The sequence below is a fragment of the Chiloscyllium plagiosum genome, unplaced genomic scaffold (genome assembly GCF_037043375.1).
Source record: "Chiloscyllium plagiosum isolate Xiang-an unplaced genomic scaffold, Cpla_swu_hap1 HiC_scaffold_44, whole genome shotgun sequence".
Taxonomy (NCBI): domain Eukaryota; kingdom Metazoa; phylum Chordata; class Chondrichthyes; order Orectolobiformes; family Hemiscylliidae; genus Chiloscyllium; species Chiloscyllium plagiosum.
The window spans coordinates 7,230,962-7,258,957 of record NW_028270182.1 but is presented as its reverse complement, the minus strand read 5'-3'; the positions used below and the strand labels follow the sequence as shown (position 1 = coordinate 7,258,957).

At 49.9% G+C, this 27,996-nt stretch overlaps 1 protein-coding gene across 1 annotated transcript; it reads left to right on the top strand.

The window, feature by feature from the left end:
- Positions 1-119: 119 nt before the first annotated feature.
- LOC122544319 (transmembrane 4 L6 family member 1-like) lies at positions 120-26,390 on the top strand. The gene is made up of 5 exons (XM_043683486.2): positions 120-444; positions 19,821-19,886; positions 20,403-20,560; positions 23,303-23,495; positions 26,163-26,390. Exons 1-5 carry the CDS (start codon positions 265-267, stop codon positions 26,172-26,174), a joined length of 609 nt encoding a protein of 202 aa, XP_043539421.1. The 5' UTR covers positions 120-264; the 3' UTR covers positions 26,175-26,390.
- The last annotated feature ends 1,606 nt before the right edge of the window (positions 26,391-27,996 follow it).

Sequence of the window (27,996 nt, the reverse complement as noted above, 5' to 3'; positions counted from 1 at the left end):
CCTCCCCCCAGCTCCCTGTCTCCACCACCACCAGGACAGGGAAGCAAAACAAACAAAGATAAGGAAGGAGAGCGAGAGAGAGAGAGAGAGAGAACCCAAATCGTCTGTACCGCTCACCTGATTTGGAAGCCAGCAGTTTATTGACAGGAAACGTAACCAACTGGCTTATCGAATCCCTGTCGAGTCCTGTGTCTATAAAACCTTGGTGGGTACTGCCTGTGGATCCTCATTTTGGTGTGCACCCGCTTTCAGCTCTGCAAGAAGATGTGCACAGGAAAATGCGCCAAGTGTATCGGGGCGTCGCTGTACCCTCTAGCGTTCTGCTGCATTGTGGCAAACCTCTTCCTTCTCTTCCCCAACTTTGAGGTGGACTATGTGCAGGACACCACCAAACTGACGCCAGAGGTTTTGTACCTGGGAGGGATCTTCGGAGGTGGAATCATGGTGAGAATTCTTATTCCTCTCAGTCCTCTCGGCTGCCAGTGGGGACGACATTGTCCACTTCCGGTCGCCCTCCAGTCGGAAGGCTATTATTAAATCGGAGGAAAGGTTAGCCAGGATGTCTGAAGGGCTTTGAGTTACAAGAAGAGGCTTGTTTTTTAACCCCTGGAGTGGCAGAGGGTGGTGCGTGTATGGAATGAGCTGCCAGAGGAAGTGGTGGAGGCTGGTACAATTGCAGCATTTAAAAGGCATCTGGATGGGTATATGAATTGGAAGGGTTTGGAGGGATATGGGCCGGGTGCTGGCAAATGGGACTAGGGAAACCTGGTCAGCATGGAACAGTTGCACCGAAGGGTCTGTTTCTGTGCTGTATGCCTCTGACCCCCACCCCCACCCCCCCGTAGTGTTGTCCAGTCAGACCAATTCTGTGACCGTAAACACGCTATGGAGGGGAGAAAGGGCGTTTCCAATTCCCGAGAGTCGCTCACCCAACGTCAGGAAGCTTCTGCAAATAAATCAGGGAGGAAAATAACACAGCATTTAAAAACAGAGCATTTCCTGAAACACACTCCACACCTTTTCCGTTTAACCTATTACTGTTGGGAGGGAATGAAATCAAATTTGAAGCCAAGACCACTCGACAGTTCTATGTCCGACAGGATCTGGCAGCAAAGTTTAGAGGGCACTTATGATTCAATTGATTATAGTCACATGTACCGAGATACAGTGACAAGTATTGTTTTGTGTGCTAACCATGTAAATCATACCTTGCAAAAGTACATCCAGGTAACAGAACCGAATTCAGTGGAGGAGTCAAGACCTGGAGGGGAAATTAGGAGGGATGTATCTTCGAAATGAACAGAATTTTCTTTCAGGAACTCACTCCCTTGATCACAAGATGTGCTTGAAACGTACACAATGTTAAAAATCACACAGCACCAGGTTATAGTCCAATAGGTTTATTTGGAAGCACTGGCTTTCAGAACGCTGCTCCTTCATCAGGTAACCAGTGGAGCAAGGATCATAAGGCACAGAATATAGGGCAAGAGGTCACAGTGTCACGCTCGAGTGGCTCGAGAAATCGTGGATGCGTTGGCGATTATTTTCCAGAGTTCGATAGATTCGGGAGCAGTTCCTCCGGATTGGAGGGTGGCTAATGTTGTACCACTTTTTAAGAAAGGTGGGAGAGAGAAAGCAGGAAATTATAGACCAGTTAGTCTGACCTCAGTGGTGGCTGGAGTCTATTATAAAGGATGAAATTACGACACATCTGGATAGTAGTAACAGGATAGGTCAGAGTCAGCATGGATTTATGAAGGGGAAATCATGCTTGACTAATCTTCTGGAATTTTTTGAGGATGTAACTCTGAAGATGGACGAGGGTGATCCAGTAGATGTAGTGTACCTGGACTTTCAGAAAGCTTTTGATAAAGTCCCACATAGGAAGTTAGTGAGCAAAATTAGGGCGCATGGTATTGGGGGCAAAGAACTAACTTGGATTGAAAGTTGGTTGGCTGATAGGAAACAAAGAGTAGTGATAAACGGCTCCATTTCGGAATGGCAGGCAGTGACCAGTGGGGTACCACAGGGATCAGTACTGGGACCGCAGCTTTTTACAATATATGTTAATGATATCAAAGATGGTATTAGCAATAACATTAGCAAATTTGCTGATGATACAAAGCTGGGTGGCAGGGTGAAATGTGAGGAGGATATTAGGAGATTACAGAGTGACCTGGACAAGTTAGGTGAGTGGTCAGATGCATGGCAGATGCAGTTTGATGTGGATAAATGTATGGTTATCCACTTTGGTGGTAAGAACAGGAAGGCAGATTACTACCTAAATGGAGTCAAGTTAGGTAAAGGGGCAGTACAGAGAGATCTGGGTGTTCTTGTACACCAGTCAATGAAGGTAAGCATGCAGGTACAGCAGGTAGTGAAGAAAGCTAATAGCATACTGGCCTTCATAACAAGAGGGATTGAGTATAGAAGCAAAGAGGTTCTTCTGCAGCTGTACTGGGCCCTGGTGAGACCGCACCTGGAGTACTGTGTGCAGTTTTGGTCTCCAAATTTGAGGAAGGACATTCTCCCTATAGAGGGAGTGCAGCGTAGATTCACGAGGTCAATTCCTGGAATGGCGGGACTACCTTATGCTGAAAGACTGGAGCGACTGGGCTTGTATACCCTTGAGTTTAGAAGACTGAGAGGGGATCTGATTGAGACATATAAGATTATTAAAGGATTGGACACTCTGGGGGCAGGAAACATGTTTCCGTTGATGGGTGAGTGCCGAACCAGAGGACACAGCTTAAAAATACGGGGTAGGCCATTTAGGACAGAGATGAGGAGAAACTTCTTCACCCAGAGAGTGGTGGCTGTGTGGAATGCTCTGCCCCAGAGGGCAGTGGAGGCCCAGTCTCTGGATTCATTTAAGAAAGAGTTGGATAGAGCTCTCAAGGATAGTGGAATCAAGGGTTATGGAGATAAGGCAGGAACAGGATACAGATTAAGGATGATCAGCCATGATCATATTGAATGGTGGTGCAGGCTCGAAGAGCTGAATGGCCTACTCCAGCATCTATTGTCTATTGTCTATTGCAACTGGAATGATATATTTAACAAACCTGGATTGCTGTTAAGTCTTTATCGTTCAGAATGGGTTGCAGGTTTCGGTTCATTACTATGTAAATCCCAGAATTTATTTCGAGTCGCATTCCCGCAATAACTTAAGGTTTTTTCAAAAATGGTGACATTTCAGCTCAGCCAATGTATTGAAGGTGTGAGGTTAGGGTCTGTCTGTATCCCAGTATTGAGTCAGACTGGTTCTATTTCCATAACTAGAAATGTTATGTGGATTGACTGCCTGCAGGATGTGCGTTTTTTGAACAAAATATCTGCAAATAGAAATGGGCAAATGTAAACAGAGGTGACAGTGAGTCAGATTGTACAGTCTCAGGTAGGAAAGCCAATTCATTTGAGCCCTGCGCTCCAGACCGTATATCCCTTCCCTATGTCTGTAACCCCCTACACACCCTCCTGATCTCTCTAACCCCCTACACCCCCTCCCTATCTCTGTAACCCCCTCCAGCCCCTACACCCTCTCCCTATCTCTGTAACCCCCTCCAGCCTCTACACCCCCTCCCGATCTCTCTAACCCCCTACACTTCTTCCCTATCTCTGTAACCACCTACACACCCTCCAGATCTCTCTAACCCGCTACACTCCCTCCCTATCTCTGTAAACCCCTACACACCCTCCCGATCTCTCTAACCCCCAACACCCCCTCCCTATCTTTGTCACCCCATCCAGCCCCTACATGTCCTCCCTATCTCAGTAACCCCCTACACCCCCTCCCTATCTCTGTAAGCCCCTACACCCCCTCGCTATCTCTGTAACTCCCTATACCCCCTCCCTATATTTGTAACCGTCTACACCCCCTTACTATCTCTGTAACTCCCTACACCCCTCCCTATCTCTCTAAACCAACCCCTCCCTATCTCTGTAACCCCCTCCAGCCCCTACACCCCCTCCCTATCTCTGTAACCCCCTCCAGCCCCTACACCCCCTCCCAATCTCTCTAATCCCCTCCAGCCCCTACACCTCCTCCCTAACTCTGTAACCCCCTACACCCCCTCACTATCTCTGTAACCCCCTCCAGCCCCTATACCCCCTCCCTATCTCTGTAACACACTCCAGCCCCTACACCCACTATGTCTGTATGTCCCTCCAGCCCCCAGACCCCCTCCCTATCTCTGTAACACCCTCCAGCCCCTACACACCCTCACTATCTCTCTAACCCCCTCCATCCCCTCCCTATCTCTGTAACCCCCTCCAGCCCCTACACACCCTCACTATCTCTCTAACCCCCTACACCCCCTCCCTATCTCTGTAACACACTCCAGCCCCTACACCCACTATGTCTGTATGTCCCTCCAGCCCCCAGACCCCCTCCCTATCTCTGTAACACCCTCCAGCCCCTACACACCCTCCCTATCTCTCTAACCCCCTACGCTCCCTCCCTATCTCTGAAACCCCCTCCAGCCCCTATACCCCCTCCCTATCTCGGTAACACACTCCAGCCCCTACACCCACTATGTCTGTAAGTCCCTCCAGCCCCCAGACCCCCTCCCTATCTCTATAACCCCCTCTAGCCCCTACACCCCTCACTATCTCTCTAACCCCCTCCATCCCCTCCCTATATCTGTAACCCTCTCCAGCCCGTACACCCCTCCCTATCTCCGTAACCCTCTCCAGCCCCTACACCCCTCCCTATCTCTGTAACCCCCTCCAGCCCCTACACCCCTCCCTATCTCTGTAACCCCCTCCAGCCCCTACACCCCTCCCTATCTCTGTAACCCCCTCCAGCCCCTACACCCCCTCCCAATCTCTGTAACGCCCTGCAGCCCCTGCACCCCTTCCTATCTTTCTAACCCCCTCCAGCCCCTACACCCCTCCCTATCTCTGTAAACCCTACTAGACCCTAGCCCCCTCCCTATCTCTGTAACTCCTGCCAGCCCCTACACCCCTCCCTATCTCTGTACTCCTACACCCCCTCCCTATATATTTCACCCACTCCAGCCCCTACACCCCTCCCTATCTCTGTAACCCTCTCCAGCCCCTACACCCCTCCCTATCTCTGTAACCCCCTCCAGCCCCTCCATCCCCTCCCTATCTCTGTAACTCGCTCCAGCCCCTACACCCCTCCCTATCTCTGTAACCCCCTCCAGCCCCTACACCCCTCCCTATCTCTGTAAACCCCTCCAGCCCCTACACCCCTCCCTATCTCTGTAACCCCCTCCAGCCCCTACACCCCCTCCCTATCTCTGTAAACCCCTCCAGCCTCTACACCCCCTCCCTATCTCTGTAACCCCATCCAGCCCCTACACCCCATCCCTATCTCTGTAACCTCCCACCAGCCCCTACACCCCCTCCCTATCTCTGTAACCCCCTCCAGCACCTACGCCCCCTCCATGTCTCTGTAACTCCCTCCAGCCCCTATGCCCCCTCCCTATCTCTGTAACTCACTCCAGCACCTACGCCCCTTCCATGTCTCTGTAACTCCCTCCAGCCCCTATGCCCCCTCCCTATCTCTGTAACTCACTCCAGCCCCTACGCCCCCTCCCTATGTCTGTAACTCCCTCCAGCCCCTACACCCCCTCCCTATCTCCGTAACCCCCTCCAGCCCCTACACCCCCTCCCTATCTCCGTAACCCTCTCTAGCCCCTACACCCCCTCCCTATCTCTCTAACCCCCTCCAGCCCCTACACCCCCTCCAACCCTACACCCCCTCACTATCTCTGTAACCTCCTCAACCACTCATACCTGTGGACGGCAGTCAGGATTATCTGGAAGGCTAATCTTTGCTCAGGTACCTGGACCTAGATACCTTGCTATCTAAGATGGCGCCATAGTGAGCTTTTCCCTGTACTCAGGCGTACATGTGACAATAAAGCTAATTCCTTTCATTATATGTGGGATATGGGCGTCACAGGCTGCGCACCTATTGCCTGTCCCTATAGTTGCCCCCTTTGGGAAGGTGGGGGTGAGCTGCCTTTTTGACCCGCTGCAGTCCATGTGCTGTAGGGTAGACCCACAATGTCCCTGAGAGAGGGAATTCCAGGATTCTGACCCAGTGAGAGTGAAGGAACGGCCGATATATTTCCAAGTTAGGATGGGGAGGGGAACCTGCAGGGGGGTGGTGTTCCCGTGTATCTGCTGCCCCTTGTCCTTCTCGATGGAAGTGGCCGTGGGTTTGGAAGGTGTTGCCTGCCGGTCTTTGGTGAATTGCTGTAGATGGTACACACTGCTGCTACTGAACGTCGGTGGGGGAGGGAGGGGATGTTTGGGGACGTGGTATCAATCAAACGGGGGCGGGGGGGGCTGCTTTGTCCCTGGATGGTGTCGAGCTTCTTGAGTGTTGTTGGAGCTGCCCCCATCCAGGGGCAAGTGGGGAGTATTCCCTCACCCTCCTGACTTGCGCCTTGTCGCTGGTGAGACAGGCTTTGGGGTGTCAGGAGGGGAGTTACTCGCTGCAGGATTCCCAACCTCTGACCTGCCCTGGTAGCCAACGTGTTTAAATTCTATTCAACTCAATAATGGGAGAGAAGGGAGCGGCAGTTGGCAGTTTGGGGTAATGGCATCTGACATCTCACAATCACAAGCCGATATATAAATCCCGCCATGGTGAAATTTGCATTTGGTGAAAAATCTGGAATTTATTGACCATATAACCACTGACCATCTGGTTCATTGACGTCCTTCAGAGAAGGAAACTGCTGTCCTTATCCGGTCTGGCCTACACGTGACTCCAGACTCTTGGGGAATAGGTACTGGTTTAGCCAGTGTCATCCATACCCTGGGGGCGAATGTTTTAACCAGTGTCATTACTCTGTATGGGGTATTAGTGAGACTGGACCCAGTACACTGTGCTTTTAACATAAAGAGAGATGAGTTTACATTGGCTACTGATTTGGAGAAGGTTGGCTCATCTTAGACAGGAAAAAGAGGAGGCCATTCGGCCCCTCGAGCCTGCTCCGTCATTCAACGGGATCGTGGCTGATCCGACATTGCTCAAGTCCCTGCCCTTTCCCCTGTCACTCCCCGATAGATCAAGAGTCTCTCTCAGCCTTGAAAACATACACACTTGACCGCCGCCCCACAGCTCTCTCTGAGTTCCAAAGACTCACAACCCTCTGAGGGAGTAAATTCCTCCTCATATCAGTCTGAAATCCCCCCCTCCTTTATTCTGAGAGGGTGCCCTCTGGTCCGAGCCTCTCCCCTGAGGGTGGGGGGGGCGGGGGAACATCCTCTCAGCACTGACCCTGTCAGGCCCCTTAATAAGTCCCAGTGAGGTCACCCACCCATGCTTCCCAACTCCAGGGAGTAAAGTCCCAACCTGTTCAGCCCTTGTACACGAGACACTCCCTTCCTCCCCCCCTCCCGAGTGAAGCTTCTCTCTGAACTGCCTCCAATGAAATGATATCTTTCCCTAAATAAGGAACTGCTCAGAGTATTCCCGATGTGGTCTCCCCCAGCACCTTGGACAGTTCCAGTCACACCTCCCCACTTTTACACTCCAAACCCCTTGAAATAAGGGTCAATATTCCACCACCCTTCCTGATTCCCTGCTGCCCTGAGTGCTAGCTTCCTGTGTTTGGTGCACAAGTCCCTGAGACAGAATGGTTTGTTGTATGTGGGGAGAGGTTGAACAGAGTGGATCCATGGCCATTGGAGTTTCAGTAGCTTGAGAGGACATCTTACTGAGCCAGCTAGGAACCCACGAAGGGGATCGAACAGGGGAGGCGCTGTGAGAGGGATTTCCCAACAAAGCAGAGCCGAGAACGAGGGGGCGAAATCCCCCATCTGAGACAGGGGGAGATCTCATCTCTCTGAGGCCTGCTCACCCTGTGGAAGCCTGGGGGCTAGGCCACTGAATATGGCCAGGGTTGTGTCGGACAGACGTTGGTTTGATTTGAGAAGCCGTGGGGAACAGGCAGGAAGGTGGCTCAATCAGATCAGCCGTGATCCGGGCTTAAAGTCACAAACAGGAGCAGGAGTAGGCCATCTGGCCCCACGGGTCTGCTCTGCCAATCAATAAGATCATATTCATGGACTCAGCTCCACTGACCTGCCGGCTCACCCGAATCCTGAATACCTTTGCTGTTCAAAAACCTATCTTTGCCTTAAAAACATTCAACGGGGGTAGCCTCAACTGCTTCCCTGGGCAGGGAATTCCACAGATTCACAACCCTCTGGGGGGAAGACGTTTCTCCTGAACTCAGTCCCAAATCTGCTCCCCACTTATTTTGAGGCTATGCCCCCTAGTTCTGGTTTGACCCACCAGTGAAACCAGCCTCCCTGCTTCTATTCCCTTCATCATTTCATATGTTTCTCTAAGATCCCCCCGACTCATGCTTCGAAATTGCAGTGAGTATAGTCCCAGTCTGTTCAATCTCTCCTCATGAGCCAACCCTCTCAACTCCGGAATCAACCTAGAGAATACTTCGACAGGTCGCAGATCCTCCTCCTTGTTTCGGATGTTCTTTTGTTCCTGTCCTCAAATGGCATGAATGTTTCACAGCTCAGAATCAGCTCGCACAGTCAGCAAGGGTAGAGTCAATAAAGAACATTGACGCTGGCCTCCGGTGGTCAGCAGGCAGGGTTTTACAGAGCAAGCTCCAGAATCAATACGTAACGACGGCTCAGTGAATGCACAACATTTAGCAGCAATTACTCAATCTCCAAGGAATCCTCTCTTCCATCTCTCTGCTCTTTTCACAAAGTTGCAACATCTTGGCAAACAGGAAGCTGCAGTGTAACACAGTGGCTCAGTGGTTAGCACTGCTGCCTGCTGCGCCAGGGACCCAGGTTCGATCCCACCCTCGGGCAATGGTCTGTGTGGAGTTACCACATTCTCCCCGTGTCAGCGTGCGTTTCCTGCGGGTGCTCCGGTTTCCTCCAACGATCCAAACATGTGCAGGTTCGGGTGGATTGGCCGTGCTAAATTGTCCCATAGTGCCCAGGGATGTGCAGGTTAGGGTGGATTGGCCGTGCTAAATTGTCCCATAGTGCCCAGGGATGTGCAGGTTAGGGGGGATTGGCCGTGCTAAATTGCCCCATGGTGTCCCAGGGATGTGCAGGTTAGGGTGGAATTGGCCGTGCTAAATTGCCCCATAGTGCCCTGGGATGTGCAGGTTAGGGTGGATTGGCCGTGCTAAATTGCCCCATGGTGTCCCAGGGATGTGCAGGTTAGGGTGGATTGGCCGTGCTAAATTGCCCCATAGTGCCCTGGGATGTGCAGGTTAGGGTGGATTGGCCGTGCTAAATTGCCCCATAGTGCCCAGGGATGTGCAGGTTAGGGTGGATTGGCCGTGCTAAATTGTCCCATAGTGCCCAGGGATGTGCAGGTTAGGGTGGATTGGCCGTGCTAAATTGTCCCATAGTGCCCAGGGATGTGCAGGTTAGGGTGGATTGGCCGTGCTAAATTGTCCCATAGTGTCCAGGGATGTGCAGGTTAGGGTGGAATTGGCCGTGTTAAATTGTCCCATAGTGCCCAGGGATGTGCAGGTTAGGGTGGATTGGCCGTGCTAAATTGTCCCATAGTGCCCAGGGATATGCAGGTTAGGGTGGATTGGGCGTGCTAAATTGTCCCATAGTGCCCAGGGATGTGCAGGTTAGGGTGGAATTGGCCATGCTAAATTGTCCCATAGTGCCCAGGGATGTGCAGGTTAGGGTGGAATTGGCCGTGCTAAACTGTCCCATAGTGCCCAGGGATGTGCAGGTTAGGGTGGAATTGGCCGTGCTAAATTGCCCCATAGTGCCCAGGGATGTGCAGGTTAGGGTGGAATTGGCCGTGTTAAATTGTCCCATAGTGCCCAGGGATGTGCAGGTTAGGGTGGAATTGGCCGTGTTAAATTGTCCCATAGTGCCCAGGGATGTGCAGGTTAGGGTGGATTGGCCGTGCTAAATTGTCCCATAGTGCCCAGGGATGTGCAGGTTAGGGTGGAATTGGCCGTGCTAAATTGTCCCATAGTGCCCAGGGATGTGCAGGTTAGGGTGGAATTGGCCGTGCTAAATTGCCCCATAGTGTTAGGTGCATTCATTGGGTAAATTTCGGGGAGTGGAATGAGTCTGGGTGGGTTACTCTTCGGAGGGGCTTTGTGGACCTGTTGGGCCGAATGGCCTGTTTCCACACTGTAGAGGATCTAATCTAATCAGTTCCAAGTGAGGACGGAGAGTGGCTCAGAGGGGAACTTGCATGGGGGGTGGGGGGGGGTGGGTGTTCCCCTGTATCTGCTACTCTTGTCCTTCTCGATGGAAGTGGCTATCAGTTTGGAAGGTGCTGTCTCGGGACCTTTGGTGAATTTCGTTTTTGTCATAAGAGTTCCAAAGAATTGTAAGGCTGAGCCCGAAACGCCATCTCCGACTCTCTGTCCACGGATGGTGCCAGTGTCTTTCCCAGTAACGTCTGTGTTTGCTTTGGTTTTCCAACACCCACAGCCTCTTTGTTTGAAATCCTTCTTGCGTCGGGGAAGTAGTAAGATCAAGGAACATGAAAGTAGTCAGGGCCAACACCTTGACGTCCCTGCATAGACTGGCGACTTTATTGTTGCTGGATTCGCTGGAGTGAGCCATTTGTGAGTGAAGAGTGTGGTGCTGGAAAATAAGGGCTCATGTCCGAAAGGTCAACTCTCCAGCTCCGCGGACGCTGCCTGACCTGCTGTGTTTTCCCAGCGCCACTCTCCTGACTCTAATCTCCAGCATCTGCAGTCCTCACTTTCGCCCACCGGTTTACGAGCCCAGCTGCAATATTGAGTGAGATAACTTTATCGCTGAGCAAGCCTTTCACGCATAAAGACAGAGGTGAAACAGTCGATGGAAAGTGATAGACTTTGGAAGGCCGCTGGATTTGCAGTAAGGTGACCCTTGAATTAGGTGTCTCTAACCAGATTGTAACTGGGAGGAAGATGGGAGCAAATTGTCTTAAAATTACAAACATAGAAAATGAATAGGACCAGGAGGAGGCCATTCGGCCCCTTGAGCCTGTTCTACTGTTCAATATGATCATCCAACTCCTGTCCCCTGTCCCTGCTTTCTCCCCCCCCCCAACCCCATATCCTTTGATTCCCTTTGACCCCAAGGACCACAGCAAACTTCATCTGGAAAACATTCAATGCTTTGGGCTTGGCTGCTTTTCCTGAGGCAGGGAATTCATTAAAAATACATTTTAAGGTGGGGATAGGCAGTGTGGTGGGGTCAAAGGTTACGTTTGGTGGGAGAGTGGAACTCGGAGACACAAACCGATCTTACTGAACAGGATAGCAGACTCAAGGGGACGAATGGCCTGAAGTCAGTGTGGGTCAGAGCGGGGCGGGGAGGTGGGGGGGTAAGGAGGACAGATTTCCCCCTCCCTAAAGGGACAGTCAACAGCAATCGCCCATTACAGCAGATTTTAATTGCAAATTGTTGCTTTTTTTAACTAAATTCAGATGTCACCATGTGCCCTGGTGGGATTTGAACCCGCGTTCCCCACAATATAAACCTGGGGTCCTTGGATTGCAGGGGGGGGGGAAGTGAGGACTGCAGATGCTGGAGAGTCGGAGTGGAGGGTGTGTCGCTGGAAAAGCGCAGCAGGTCAGGCAGCATCCAAGGAGCAGGAGAATTGACGTTTCAGGCATAAGCCCTTCATCGGAAAAGCCTTTCCAAACTGTCGATTCTCCTGCTCCTCGGATGCTGCCTGACCTGCTGCGCTTTTCCAGCACCACACTCTCGACCCTGGATTATTGACACTACCATTACCAGGAGGTACTGCCTTTTGGGTTGTAGGAAGAGTTTTGCACCGTTTGACTCCTAAGTCCTGGTGATGGCAAACCCACATTCCTGCTGGTGAGAACAGACTGAGCTGAATGGGCTGAAGGGCCACCTTTGGATCGTAATGGTTCGATGCGTAAGCTGGAGGCCATGGAAGTGGATCAAAGGTGACAGCGATGGAAAACCCTGATGATCAGCTCAAATTATTTCAAAACACGTTTTGGGTTCAGATTGACCAGAGAGTCCCCATAGCGTGGAAACAAGCCATTTGGCCCATCGAGTCCACACAAACCCTCTGAAGACCTTCCCAACCAGACTCATCCCCCTACCCTATCCCTGTAACCCTGCATATCCCATGGCCAACCCACCCTAACATGCATGTCCCTGGGCACTATGGGACAATTTAGCACGGCCAATCCACCCTAACCTGCACATCCCTGGACACTGTGGGACAATTTAGCACAGCCAATCCACCCTAACCTGCACATCCCTGGACACTGTGGGACAATTTAGCATGGCCAATCCACCCTAACCTGCACATCCCTGGGCACTATGGGACAATTTAGCACGGCCAATCCACCCTAACCTGCACATCCCTGGGCACTATGGGACAATTTAGCACGGCCAATCCACCCTAACCTGCACATCCCTGGGCACTATGGGACAATTTAGCATGGCCAATCCACCCTAACCTGTACATCCCTGGGCACTATGGGACAATTTAGCACGGCCAATCCACCCTAATCTGCACATCCCTGGGCACTATGGGGAAATTTAGCATGGCCAATCCACCCTAGCCCGGACATTGGCCGTGATAAATTGTCCTATAGTGTCCAGGGATGTGTAGGTTAGGGTGAATTGGCCGTGCTAAATTGCCCACGGTGTTCAAGGATGTGTGGGTTGGGTGCATTAGTCAGGGGTAAATGTAGAATAGTCGGGTCGGTGAATGAGTCTGGGTGTGTTACTGTTCAGAGGGTCGGTGTGGACTGGTTGGGCCGATGGGCCTGTTTCCACACTGTAGGGGATTCTATGAATCCTGGATTCCAATTGCTAGCTGTAATGAGTGTTGCCGAAGTGGGATTCAATCTCAGGCTTCGACAGAAACTGTAACTTTAATCAATCCCTTGGCACACTGACTCTGCGTATCTTATCGCAAGTCCCTAATCAAACAATGTACCTTTACCTTGATCTTTACACAGTGTTCCTGTATAATCAACGGACCATTAACACAAGGAAATAAAGGAGATGGCAAGAGTTGGGGAGATACACAGAGTTAGGTCATACATCGTCAGATATTACAGCACGGAAGGAGGCCATTTGGCCCATCGTGACTGTATCACTATTGGTCCTATCTCCGTAGCTCTCCCAACTTTTGCCTTTCAAATATATATCTAGCTCACTTGGGAACTTTCTGTGTATTCTATCTCCAACAGTCTCCCAGGCAGCGCCTTCCAAATCCTAACAACCTGCTCCTCATCTCACTGCAACCTCTCTTACTGACAGCCAGAAATCCTCCACATCACAGTGGGTCAGGCAGTGTCCGTGGAGAGAGAGCAAGCTAACGTTTTGACTCTCGATGACTGTTCCTCAGAGCTGGCGGGAAGTGTGGAGGGGACAGTATTGATGCAATAGTAGGGGGTGAAGTGGGGGAGGAAGTGTGCTGATGGGTTAGATTAAGGAACTGGAATGTGAGAATGGCAGAACAATGGTGTGTCTAACTACCAGACTGGAAAGGACAAGGTTAAAAATCACCCAACACCAGGTTATAGTCCAACAGGTTTACCTGGAAGCACTATCTTTCGGAGCGCTGCTCCTTCATCAGGTGGTTGTGGAATAGGATCATGCAGCACTCCGAAAGCTAGTGCTTCCAAATAATTCCTGATGAATGGCTCCGGCCCGAAACGTTGACTGTCCTGCTCCTCGGATGCTTCCTGACCTGCTGCGCTTTTCCAGCAACACACTCTCAACTCTGATCTCCAGCATCTGCAGACCTCACTGTCTCCTTCCAAATAAACCGGTTGGACTACACACTTGGTGTTATGTGCTTTTCAGCTTTGTCCACCCCAGTCCAACACCGGCTCCTCCACATCATGGAAGGAACGGACAGTCTCAGTGGAGTGGCGTGAGGAGCGGGAGGACGTGGTGACAGAGGGTGCAACCACTAAAAGGGAAGGAATGGGAGGGGGTTCACACTCTGAAGGTGTTGAACTCAATGTTAAGTCCAGCAGTGCCCAGTCTGAAGATGAGGTGTTGCTCATCCATTTTGCCCTGGGATTCACTGGAACACTGCAGCACACCGAGGACAGACACATGAGCAAGACTCTGTGTTAAAATGACCGGCTACGGGGAGGTGGTCTGGAGGCCCCTGCTTACGCACGGACTGGAGGTGGTCCACAAAGTGGTCAGCCCCAAGTCTGCCACATTGGATATAGCAAATAGAATTGACCAGGTTAGAGGGGGGAACAGGTGAAATGAAAGACTAGGCAGATGTGGGGACTGCAGATGCTGGAGATCAGAGTCTAGATCAGAGTGGTGCTGGAAAAGCGCAGCAGATCAAGCAGCATCCGAGGAACAGGAGAATCAACATTTCGGACATTTCATCAAGAATAACAGATGAAGGACTCCTGCCTGATCTAGACTCACCTGGCAAGATTCCTTGTTACTGACAGACCAACTGCTGGAAACAAAATATCCTTCTTTATCACGCCGAAGTTGTTTGTACGTTTGAAAACCTCAATAAGGTCACCTCTTCACCTTCTCTGCACCAAGGAGAATATGCCCAAATTTCTCAGATATCTCCTTGTACTGAAAATGCTTCATTCTAGTAAATCTCCTTTGAACTCTCTCCAGAGTTTTAATACCCTTCCTCAAATAAAGCGCCCAGAACTGGACACAATACTCCAAATGTGGTCTGACCAAAGATTTGTCGAGGTGTAGCATCACTTCCTTGCTTTTATACTCTCTGCCTCTATTTATAAACCCGAGGATCCTATAAGCCTTCGTAATAACTGTTTCAACTTGCCTGGCCACCTTTGGAGAATTGTACATCTCATCTCATCGAGTGGTGGGACAGGGTTGAGGGCTGAATGGCCACCTCCAGTTCCTTCATCCTGGAGAAGGTAGAGAAAGATAAGGGGGAGGCTTGTGACAAAGGGTTACTGGACCCCCGAAACATCAAGTCTGTTTCTCTCTCTCTCTCCACAGATGCTGCCAGCCCTGCTGAGTTTCTCCAGCAATAGGACGTTAGGCAGAAATTTAAAAAGGAGGTCCTCGAGGGTACTAATATCCAGATTACTCCCGGTGCTAGGAGCTAGTGAGGGCAGGAATAGGAGGATAGAGCAGATGAATGCATGGCTGAGGAGCTGGTGTATGGGAGAAGGATTCACATTTTTGGATCATTGGAATCTCTTCTGGGGTAGAAGTGACCTGTACAAGAAGGATGGATTGCACCTGATTTGGAAGGGGACTAATATACTGGCAGGGAAAGTTTCTAGAGCTGTTCAGGAGGATTTAAACTAGTAAGGTGGGGCGTGGGGGGGGGAGGAGGTGGGGGGGGGGGAGGACCCAGGGGGATAGTGAGGAATGAGATCAATCTGAGATGGGTACAGTTGGGAAAGGGACCGAGTCAAAGCAGTCAGGGCAGGAAGGAACAAAGCAGTTAACAAGGTAGGACTAATAAATTAAAACTGCATTTACCCTAATGCAAGGGGCCTAACAGGGAAGTCAGATGAACTCAGGGCATGGTTAGGAACATGGGACTGGGATATCATAGCAATTACAGAAACATGGCTCAGGGGTGGCCAGGACTGGCAGCTTAATGTTCCAGGATACAAATGCTACAGGAAGGATAGAAAGGGAGGCAAGAGAGGAGGGGGAGTGGCGTTTTTGATAAGGGATAGCATTACAGCTGTACTGAGGGAGGATATTCCCGGAAATACATCCAGGGAAGTTATTTGGGTGGAACTGAGAAATAAGAAAGGGATGATCACCTTATTGGGATTGTATTATAGACCCCCCAATAGTCAGAAGAAAATTGAGAAACAAACTTGTAAGGAGATCTCAGCTATCTGTAAGAATAATGGGGTAGTTATGGTAGGGGATTTTAACTTTCCAAACATCGACTGGGACTGCCATAGTGTTAAAGGTTTAGATGGAGAGGAATTTGTTAAGTGTGTACAAGACAATTTTCTGATTCAGTATGTGTGTGTACCTACTAGAGAAGGTGCAAAACTTGACCTACTCTTGAGAAATAAGGCAGGGCAGGTGACTGAGGTGTCAGGGGGGGAGCACTTTGGGGCCAGTGACCATAATTCTATTAGATTTAAAATAGTGATGGAAAAGGATAGACCAGATCTAAAAGTTGAAGTTCTAAATTGGAGAAAGGCCAATTTTGACGGTATTAGGCAAGAACTTTCGAAAGCTGATTGGAGGCAGATGTTCGCAGGTAAAGGGATGGCTGGAAAATGGGAAACCTTCAGAAATGAGATAACAAGAATCCAGAGAAAGTATATTCCTGTCAGGATCAAAGGGAAGGCTGGTAGATATAGGGAATGCTGGATGACTAAAGAAATTGAGGGTTTGGTTAAGAAAAAGAAGGAAGCATATGTCAGGTACAGACAGGATAGATCGAGTGAATCCTTAGAAAAGTATAAAGGAAGTAGGAGTATACTTAAGAGGGAAATCAGGAGGGCAAAACGGGGACATGAGATAGCTTTAGCAAATAGGGTTAAGGATAATCCAAAGGGTTTTCACAATTACATTAAGGACAAAAGGGTAACTAGGGAGAGAATAGGGCTCCTCAAAGATCAGCAAGGCAGCCTTTGTGTGGAACCACAGGGGATGGGGGAGATACTAAACAAGTATTTTGCATCAGTATTTACTGTGGTAAAGGATATGGAAGATATAGAATGTGGGGAAATAGATTGTGACAGCTTGAAAAATGTCCAGATTAGAGAGGAGGAAGTGCTGGAAATGCACATCTTGAAATGGTTAAAAGTGGATAAATCCCCAGGACCTGATCAGATGTACCCGAGAACTCTGTGGGAAGCCAGAGAAGTGATTGCTGGACCCCTTGCTGAGATATTCGTATCATTGATAGTCACAGGTGAGGTGCTGGAAGACTGGAGGTTGGCAAACGTGGTGTCACTGTTTAAGAAGGGTGGTAAAGACAAGCCAGGGAACTATAGACCAGTAAGCCTGATGTTGCTGGTGGGCAAGTTGTTGGAGGGAATCCTGAGGGAGAGGACGCACATGTATTTGGAAAGGCAAGGACTGATTAGGGATAGTCAACATGGCTTTGTGCGTGGGAAATCATGTCTCACAAACTTGATTGAGTTTTTTGAAGAAATAACAAAGATTGATGAGGGCAGAGCAGTAGATGTGATCTATGTGATCTTCAGTAAGGCATTCGACAAGGTTCCCCATGGGAGATTGATTAGCAAGGTAAGATCTCATGGAATACAGGAAGAACTAGCCATTTGGATACAGAACTGGCTCAAAGGTAGGAGACAGAGGGTGGTGGTGGAGGGTTGTTTTTCAGACTGGAGGCCTGTGACCAGTGGAGTGCCATAAGGATCAGTGCTGGGTTATTTATATAAATGATTTGGATGTGAGCATAAGAGGTACAGTTAGTAAATTTGCAGATGACACCAAAATTGGAGGTGTAGTGGACAGCGAAGAAGGTTACCTCAGATTACAATGGGATCTTGATCAGCTGGGCCAATGGGCTGAGAAGTGGCAAATGGAGTTTAATTTAGATAAATGTGAGGCGCTGCATTTTGGGAAAGCAAATCTTAGCAGGACTTATACACTTAATGGTAAGATCCTAGGGAGTGTTGCAGAACAAAGAGACCTTGGAGTGCAGGTTCATAGCTCCTTGAAAGTGGAGTCGTAGGTCGATAGGATAGTGAAGAAGGCGTTTGGTATGCTTTCCTTTATTGGTCAGAGTATTGAGTACAGGAAGTGGGAGGTCATGTTGTGGCTGTACAGGACAAGGGTTAGCCCACATTTGGAATACTGCGTTCAATCCTGGTTTCCTTCCTATCGGAAAGATGTTGTGAAACGTGAAAGAGTTCAGTAAGGATTTACAAGGATGTTGCCAGGATTGGAGGATTTGAGCTACAGGGAGAGGCTGAACAGGTTGGGGCTGTTTTCCCTGGAGCGTCGGAGGCTGAGGGGTGACCTTATAGAGGTTTATAAAATTATGAGGGGCATGGATAGGCTAAATAGACAAGGTCTTTTCCCTGGGGTGGGGGAGTCCAGAACTAGAGGGCATAGGTTTAGGGTGAGAGAGGAAAGATATAAAAGAGACCAAAGGGGCAACTTTGTCACACACAGAGGGTGGTACGTGTATGGAACGAGCTGCCAGAGGAAGTGGTGGAGGCTGGTACAATGACAGCATTTAAAAGGCATCTAGATGGGTATGTGGATAAGAAGGGTTTGGAGCGATATGGGCCTAGTGCTGGCACATGGGACTAGATTGTGTTAGGATATCTTGTCGGTATGGATGAGTTGGACCGAAGGGTCTGTTTCAATGTAGTGTATCTCTATGACTGTAATTTCCGCTTTCTGTCAGCGGTTTCACACAAATGCAGAGAATAATGAGCTAGTGCTGATACAGTCGAAACGTTTCCGTGACACTGATTTGAAAAGGATCTGCAGAAACTGATCTAGACTTGCAATTCAGCTGTTGGAGTTCATCTGCGGTTAAATATTAAATATTAACATCCTTATCACGAAGTCAGCCATTAACAAAGCAGCCCTCCCGGGACGCAATAAACCACGTGCGCATCTTATCAAGTGGGATTTTCCCCAGGAAGAGGGCGATATTCCTCCATCGCGTGTGTGATTTGCAACTCTCAAGTTGCGATAAAGGCAATAAGAAAGAGGAGGCCATTCAGCGCCCCCAACAAAACCTGTTTCAGACTTCTAAGAAGATCCCCATTTACCCCGCTCCCCCCCCTACCAGAAACAACAGAGAAGCAGTCAGCTCAACGGAAATTAACTCTGGAGGGGAAAACAGAATAAAAAGGGATACGCAAACAGGGACCTGACCTCTGGATGGTAAAGGGATGCGTTCGAGTATAAACCTGTTTTGAATCTCCTTAAATTCTTTGTTATTTTTTCACCCCATGTGAGATGGGTGTCTCTGGTTGGGCTCAGCATTTATTGCCTGTCCCTAGTTGCCCCCTTGAGACGGGTGGTGGCAGGTTGTGGGGCGGAGGTTCACGATGCGTTTCCCATGGCAACACCTCAGCCAATCAGAGTCAACCTGCTAACCAATCAGCAGCCCTTTTCCCCTGCGGTAGCAATGGATGCGACCGGTCGGGATGTTGGCATTCTTGCGCGTGTCCTGATGAAATGTCTCAGGCCAGGCAGATGTCCTCTCAGCGATGTAGACAATGTGGGACTTGTTTTCAACAGCCAGTGTGGATGTGATGGGGCCTAGTGGCATTCCCTTAGGAATTTGTTTGGTCAAAAAACAAATTGCCGGAAAAAGGCACATTTTGTTGAAGCTTTCTCGTCAGGACAATTCGCAAGAGTATCAACAAAGGTGAAAACAAGCATTCAATATGAGAATGCTGATTGGTTGGCTGGACGGATTCTAATAGGAAGAGGCAGTACTATGGAGAATGCAGCAATGAGTGATTGACAGTTAACTGCCAAGCTTTGATTTAATTTGCCCAACTCAAAAGTAACTGAACAGCAACTCACCAACTCAGAGAAAATGGAGACATTTATAACCTGATTTCTTGTAAAATGACCTGTGGAGGCTATGATCACACAGTCTCCTCAAGTATGTTGGAAGAACTTTTCAGTTTTTCTCTCTACCTACGTTTCTCTACATCCAGGTCAATGACCCGAATCCCAGGAATTCTCTGCCCTGCGCGGAAACATCTGAAGAAAGCTTGGCAGTGAACTGTCAATCACAAACATTACAACAGCGTACAACCTGAAATCTTTGAGAGAATGCCAAATTTTTCGATGAATCCCTTACTTGTTGTTGACTCAGAAACCTGCTCTTGTGTCGCTTTAATCAGTTTGTTTTTCTTAATCACCTCTACCAACAGATTTTGTTTCCAGCGATTCACATCCATGCAACAGGGAGTAGAGGTTGCTGCGCGAACCGATGTGGGGTAGGTTCCTCCATTCCCTGTTCCCACTCTCCTGATTATTGGAAAGGAAGGGAAAGCACATGAGAGGGTCACGGAAGTGGGGGCGAGGTGTGCCACAGAGTTGGCAGTGGGGGGGGGGGGGGGGGGAAGGATAATAAAACTCACCAGAGTGTTGGTAGAACTGAGAGGGATGTGTTGACATCGTGACTCAACTGGTAATGCGGCTGATGCTGTGGGAATGTTCGAATTCGGTGAAAAACCTGGAAATTAAAAGGCGGGCCCAGTGGTCAGCACTGATGCCTCACGGTGCCCCGATTCCACCCCGGGGTGACTCGCTGCGTGGGGTTCGCACCTCCCCCCACCCCGCGCATCTGTGGTGGGAAATTGTAACGCGATGTATCCAAGACAAAACCTGCCTCTGTGTCGTGCTCAGCTCGGGAGAAAAAGCCTATCGGCCCTGCGTCACGCTACTCACAAAAGTGTCAGCGTTTGCGCTACGATCCTCGATCGTTCTCATCAATCTTGCTGTCCTTTCAGATGTTCCTCTCCATTGCGTTTGCTGCTGTGGGGGCGCTGGGTGCAGGGTACTGTCTGATTGTCTCCTCACTGGGCCTGGTGAACGGACCGATGTGTCAGACCGGAATGGGCAACTGGTCACAGCCTTTCTTCACCGAGCTGGAGGAGTTAGAGTTGACGTAAGACTCGCGGGTGGGGAAACGGGGCACACTCCGGGCACGGCTTGCCCTCCCTGGCCATCGCGTTTAACGCAGGCCGGGGCGGAGGGACGGGAATCGGGCTGGGGAGGGGAGTGCTGCGCTGTTGGGGGTGCCTCAGCCCGAAGCATCCCCCCCCCACACCCCGTGGAAAATGGAGGCAGACTATTCCCATTCCGAAGAAGGGGCAGGATCATGTGTCCCGGGCCCCACTCTCCGACCGGGTGTCTGTGGCCCACATTCATCAGTCTAGGGAACCAGAAAGATTCCCGCTTTCGGGAGCCTTACTGCACATCAATTGGCTGCCTCGCCTCTGACATCAGCTCAAGAGTGATGAGAGCTCAAGTGTAATCCATCGAACGTAAACTGCACCTGAGGACATAAACAAACACAATGTACTGCTGCCTCACAGCGCCTGAGACCCGGGTTCAATTCCCGCCTCAGGCGACTGACTGTGTGGAGTTTGCACGTTCTCCCCGTGTCTGCGTGGGTTTCCTCCGGGTGCTCCGGTTTCCTCCCACAGTCCAAAAGATGTGCAGGGTCAGGTGAATTGGCCATGCTAAATTGCCCGTAGTGTTAGGTAAGGGGTAAATGTAGGGGTATGGGTGGGTTTCGCTTCGGCGGGTCGGTGTGGACCTTTTGGGCCGAAGGGCCTGTTTCCACACTGTAATGTAATCTAATCTAATCTAATTTCTTTATTTTTGAGGTGAATAGTTATAGTTAGCGAGAGAGATAGACAGCAGGGGAGGCAGTCTCTGTGATCAGTAAGGTCATAAGAAATAGGAACAGCAGCAGGCCACTCAGCCCCTTTCAGTCTGCTCCTACATTCACAGTGTCATAGAGATGTACAGCACAGAAACAGACCTTTCAGTCCAACCCATCCATGCCAACCAGATATCCGAACCTAATCTATTTCCATTTGCCAACACTTGGCCCATATCTCTCCAAACCCTTCTATTCATCATACCCATCCAGATGCCTTTTAAATGTTGTAATTGTACCAGCCTCCACCACTTCCTCTGGCAGCTCATTCCATACATGTACCACCCTCTGTGTGAAAAAGTTGCCCCTTTGGTCTCTTTTATATCTTTCCCCTCTCACCCTAAACCTATGCCCTCTAGTTCTGAACTCCTCGACCCCAGGGAAAAGACTTTGTCTATTTATCCTATCCATGCCCCTCATGATTTTATAGACCTCCATAAGGTCACCCCACAGTCTTCGACGCTCCAGGGAAAACAGCCCCAGCCTGTTCAGCCTCTCCCTGTAGATCAAACCCTCCAACCCTGGCAACATCCTTGTCAATCTTTTCTGAACCTTTTCAGGTTTCACAACATTTTTCCGATAGGAAGGAGACCAGAATTGCACGCAATATTCCAACAGTGGCCTAACCAATGTCCTGTACAGCCACAACATGACCTCCCAACTCCTGTACTCAATATTCTGACCAATAAAGGAAAGCATACCAAACGCCTTCTTCACTATCCTATCTACCTGCGACTCCACTTTCAAGGAGCTATGAACCTGCACTCTAAGGTCCCTTTGTTCAGCAACACTCCCTAGGACCTTACCATTAAGTTTATAAGTCCTGCTAAGATTTGCTTTCCCAAAATGTAGCGCCTCACATTTATCTGAATTAAACTCCATCTGCCACTTCTCAGCCCATTGGCCCATTTGATCAAGATCTTGTTGTAATCTGAGGGCCAGGATAGGATAAATAGACAAAATCTTTTCCCTGGGGTGGGAGAGTCCAGAACTGGAGGGTATAGGTGTAGGGTGAGAGGAGAAAGATATAAAAGAGCCCTAAGGGACAACTTTTCCACTCAGAGGGTGGTACGTGTATGGAATGAACTGCCAGAGGATGTGGTGGAGGCTGGTACAATTGCAACATTTAAGAGGCATTTGGAAGGGTATATGAATAGGAAGGGTTTGGAGGGATATGGGCCGGTTGCTGGCAGGTGGGACTAGATTGGGTTGGGATATCTGGTCGGCATGGACAGGTTGGGCGAAGGGTCTGTTTCCGTGCTGTACACCTCTATGACTCTATGAAGTGTTTCATCCTGTGATGATGGTCAGGTTATTTTGTCCTGTTTTTGTTTTTGTTTAAAGAGAGGTCGTAAGGTCGATGTGCCCAGCAGTCTCCCAAAACCACCGGAGCTTGTGAGGCCTTGGCTTTTTTTTAAAAACGGTGAAACAATAGAAGCAGCCTGGCTGGGTGTGACCAGCTCTCACAGGGTTTCTCGTTTTGTTTTAGTTTCTCGGTTCCACTTTAAGCAGTTGTTGTTGTTGTGGGCTTCAAGAAGTAGATGGTATCTCTTCCCCTCTCTCAGTTACAGCCAGGAACTGGGGCTTCTCTCTCCTGCTGGGTTCATTTGCCCTTTTGCTCAGGGAGGTGTTTATGGAATGTGACCACATTGGAACAGTTAGTCAGTAATAGTTGCTATATCTATTATTCTGTTAGGGTTTGCAACAGAGTGCAGTTATTCTAAATTCCTTTTTCATTGGTTGTATTTTAACCACAGTGCTTAAATAAATTGTGTTTTACTTAATGTTTGACCAATCGAATTGCACCTAAAACACGGTATTTCATATTTGCCTTTAAAATAAGAAGATGTTAGGGCCTAGATTACCTTCTTAAAATATTTTGAGGGGGTGGGGGTGGGGGTGAATCTTGGCCTGGTCCATAACGATGCGCTTAACCGAATGGATCATTTGTGCGTCCCGCAGTGAGGAAAGTTATCTCTTCCATCCCGACATGTGGGACTCGGTGTGTAAGAAGCCTAAAGACGTGATTGTCTTCAACGTGGTCCTCTTTGCCTTACTGATTGGATTCAGCGGCATTGAGCTGGTACTCTGCCTGCTTCAGATGATCAACGGCCTCTTCGGGTGTCTCTGTGGGACGTGTGGCAAGAGCAGAGCGGTGAGTGTTAGACGTCACAGTCAGCGTTGACCGAGGAAGCAAGCGCACACACTTTGTGCGGTTCCTCATTCAAGGTCCACGCCCGACCTCCGATCGGCCCACAGCAGCCTTGCATCTTAAACTGTCGTGGTAATACCGCCGGATTAGTAACCCAGCGATGGATCATAGAACCCTTACAGTGTGGAAATAGCTCCTTCCACCCAACAAGTAGGTGGAAGGGTGGCACAGGGTGGCACAGTGGTTAGCACGGCTGCCTCACAGCACCAGGGACCCAGGTTCAATTCCCGCTTCGGGCAACTGTCTGTATGGAGTGTGCACATTCTCCCAGTGTCTGCGTGGGTTTCCTCCCACAATCCAAAGATGTGCAGGTCAGGTGAATTGGCCATGCTAAATTGCCCGTAGTGTTAGGTGCATTAGTCAGGGATGAATGTAGAGGAATGGGTCTGGGTGGATTGCTTTTCGGAGGGTCGGTGTGGACTTGTTGGACCGAAGGGCTTGTTTCCACACTGTAGGGAATCTAATCTAAGTCCACACCAATCCACTATTATCCTGTATTTACCCCTGACTAATGCCCCTAGCCTACACATCCCTGGGCACTATGGGCAATTTAGTACGGCCAATCCACCCTAACCTGCACATCCTTGGGCACTATGGGACAATTTAGCACGGCCAATCCACCCTAACCTGCACATCCCTGGGCACTATGGGACAATTTAGCACGGCCTATCCACCCTAACCCGCACATCCCTGGGCACTATGGGACAATTTCCCACGGCCAATCCACCCTAACCTGCACATCCCTGGGCACTATGGGACAATTTAGCACGGCCAGTCCACCCTAACCTGCACATCCCTGGGCACTATGGGACAATTTAGCACGGCCAATCCACCCTAACCTGCACATCCCTGGGCACTGTGGGACAATTTAGCACGGCCAATCCATCCTAACCTGCACATCCCTGGACACTATGGGACAATTTAGCACGGCCAATCCACCCTAACCTGCACATCCCTGGACACTATGGGACAATTTAGCACGGCCAATCCACCCTAACCTGCACATCCCTGGGCACTATGGGACAATTTAGCATGGCCAATCCACCCTAACCTGCACATCCCTGGGCACTATGAGACAATTTAGCATGGCCAATCCACCCTAACCTGCACATCCCTGGGCACTATGGGACAATTTAGCACGGCCAATCCACCCTAACCTGCACATCCCTGGGCACTATGGGACAATTTAGCATGGCCAATCCACCCTAACCTGCACATCCCTGGGCACTATGAGACAATTTAGCATGGCCAACCCACCCTAACCTGCACATCCCTGGGCACTATGGGACAATTTAGCATGGCCAACCCACCCTAACCTGTACATCCCTGGGCACTATGGGACAATTTAGCACGGCCAATCCACCCTAACCTGCACATCCCTGGGCACTATGAGACAATTTAGCATGGCCAATCCACCCTAACCTGCATCTTTGGACTGTGGGAGGAAACTTGAGCACCCGGAGGAAACCCACACAGACACGGGGAGAATGTGCACAGACAGACAGTCGCTTGAGGCTGGAATTGAACCTTGGTCCCTGGCGCTGTGAGGCAGCAGTGCTAACCACTGAGCCACCGTGCCTCCCTTGGTTCACGTGTTCAAATCCCACCATATCTGTACTGGCCATGATGCCATTCTTAACTCTCCCCAGCTGCCTGCACATGGTCCGTTTCCCTCTGTTCTCTGCCTGTTCATGCCTCTGTCGAAATGCCTCTCAAACGTTGCTATTATATCTGCTTCTCCCCACCTCCCCTGGCAGCTCATTCCAGGCACCTACTGCCCTCTGTGTAAAAAAAACAGCCTGGTACATCTCCCTTAAACATTCCCCCTCTCACCTGAAACCCATGCTTCCCTGGGGAAAGAGACTCTGACTATCCTTGCTATCCATATTTTATCGACTCCTATCAGCCTTTGACATTACAATGAAAACAATCTAAATTTGTCCAACCTCTACTCACGAGGGTCCTGAAGAAGGGTTATACCCGAAACGTTGACTTCTTCACCTCCTGATGCTGCCTGGCTGGCTGTGTTCTTCCAGCCTCCTGCCTGTCAAGCTCTCCTTATAGCCAATACGCTCCAATCCAGGCAACATCCTGGTAAACCTCTTCTGCACCCTCTCCAATGACTACACGTCCTTCCTATAGTGCGGCGACCAGAACTGCGCTCAGGCGGCCGAACTGCAGTTTTGTTGGGGGTCAGAGGTCACACTGAAAGTCTCATACAGCTGTGAAGATGGGACTGTGCTCTTTGGAGAATAGAAGGCTGACAGCAGGTTTGACAGAGGTGTTCAAAACCATGAGGGGCATGGAAAGCGTCGAGAGGGAGAGGCTGGAAGGATTGAAAACCGGAGGGGAGAGACTTGAGGTGATTCAGCCAAAGAATGCAGGAAGGGGGGTGAGGATCTGGAGTGCGTTGCCTGAGAGTACGTGGTCAAGACCGAATTCGAAACTAGCTTTCAGAAAGAGATCATCTGAAGAGGGGGGGAGCAAGAAACGTTCGCAGGGCGATGGGGTGCAGGCAAGGTGGGTGACTAGGTGGGACGCCCTTGCAGAGAGCTATTAGGCATTTGATGGCTGCACTGTGACCATTGTACGATTCTGTTCTGTTCACAGGGCCCTGTGTAAAATGTGATGAACCAGGGAAGACGCATATTGATTTACCACTGGGTAAAAGTTATCAAATTCACTCGTGTCAAACCTCTTGCTGAAGAATTAGTCCTTGGCTTGCCATTCTGCATCTCCTTTGTCATGAGGAAGTTCCCTTTTCTCCTGTTTGTACAAACTGTTTGAAAGAGCTTGCATTTTCAAAGCAATCTTTAATAAATCACAGATCATGATGTCTCCCTTTGGTCTGCCTTTCTCTTTTCGTTCAGGGTGTTGGCATCAAAGGCTTGGCCAATCACGTCCAGCATCCAGCACTCGTTGTGTCAAGTTTATTTCATTCAAATAGCGAGCAAAGTAACACACTGTTTAACCAGGTAACATCGCCACAACCATACCAGGCTCATTCCAGAGAGAGAGAGAGAGAGACGATTGATGGCAGTTTTAACCCGAGGGTCACCGCCTCAGGCGAGGGGAGAGGCTGTGAAGGATAGTCCTTCACAGGTAACCTCAGCCATTGCAGGAATTGAAACCAACGCTCTTAGCTTCACAAACCAGCCACGTCCAGCCAACTGACTGCTCCGCCACAGCATTCACAACGGGTCTGATTGCTCTCAGTGTCTCCCTGCTCATTCCTGACGCACAGGACTGCGGCTGCTATCACTGTAAATCCAGCATGGTTATCCATTCCATGGGACGGCATGGTGGCTCAGTGGTTAGCACTGCTGCCTCCCAACGCCAGGGACCCGGGTTCAATTCCACCCTCAGGCGACTGACTGTGTGGAATTTGCACATTCTCCCCGTGTCTGCGTGGGTTTCCTCCAGGTGCTCCAGTTTCCTCCCACAATCCAAAGATGTGCAGGTTAAGGTGAATTGGCCATGCTAAATTGCCCAGGGATGTGTAGCATAGGTGCATTAGTCAGGGGTAAATGTAGAGTAATAGGCTAGGAGAATGGGTTTGAGTGGGATACTCTTTGGAGGGTCGGTGTGGACTTGTTGGGCTGAAGGGCCTGTTTCCACACTGTCGGGATTCTATGATTCTCTGGAAAGGGGTTGTTGCTGTGTAGTGGCCCTTCCTGTGAGCCAAGAGGCCTGAGTTCAAATCCCACCTGTCCCTGAAGTATGTAATAATATCTCTGAATAGGTTGGTTAGGAAAATATTTCTGGTCCATGTTTCACCTGGATTGCCCATTTTGGGGGAGGTGTCAGTGGGATATTGGTATTGTCATGAGGTTGGTAATCCACAGGCCCAGCTTGGGCTGGAAGCAAAGATCACATTGGGCCAGGCAGCATTCATGGAGAGAGAGCAAGCTAACGTTTCGAGTCCAGAAGACTCTTACATCAGAGCTGATTGGAAGTGCGGAGGGTCAAAGAGAGTGGTGCTGGAAAAGCACAGCCGCTCAGGCAGCATCCGGGGAGCAGGAGAATCGATATTTTGAGCATAAACTCTTCCTGGCGAAGGGCTTATGCCCGAAACGTGTGGTCTCCAGCATCTGCAGTCCTCACTTTTTCCCCGTGAGGTGTGAAGGGGACAGCATATGTGTGGGAGGATGCAGTGCTGGGGGAGAAAGGATATTGATTAGTGTAGACTGAGCGATTGGAATGTGAGAATGGTAGTACAATAGTGTGTCTAACTGCTCACCCCCCCCCCCTACTGACTGGAAAGGACGGGCAGTCCCACTTGGGGGGAGGGCTGGGAGAGGACACGGTGACAGAACATGGAACAAGCAAAGCTGAAAGTAAGGGAAGGAATGGGAGTGTAGGTTCACAATCCGAAGGTGCTGAAGTCCAGAAATCTGTAAAGTGCCTAGTCTGAAGATGAGATGATGTCCCTCCATTTTGCGCT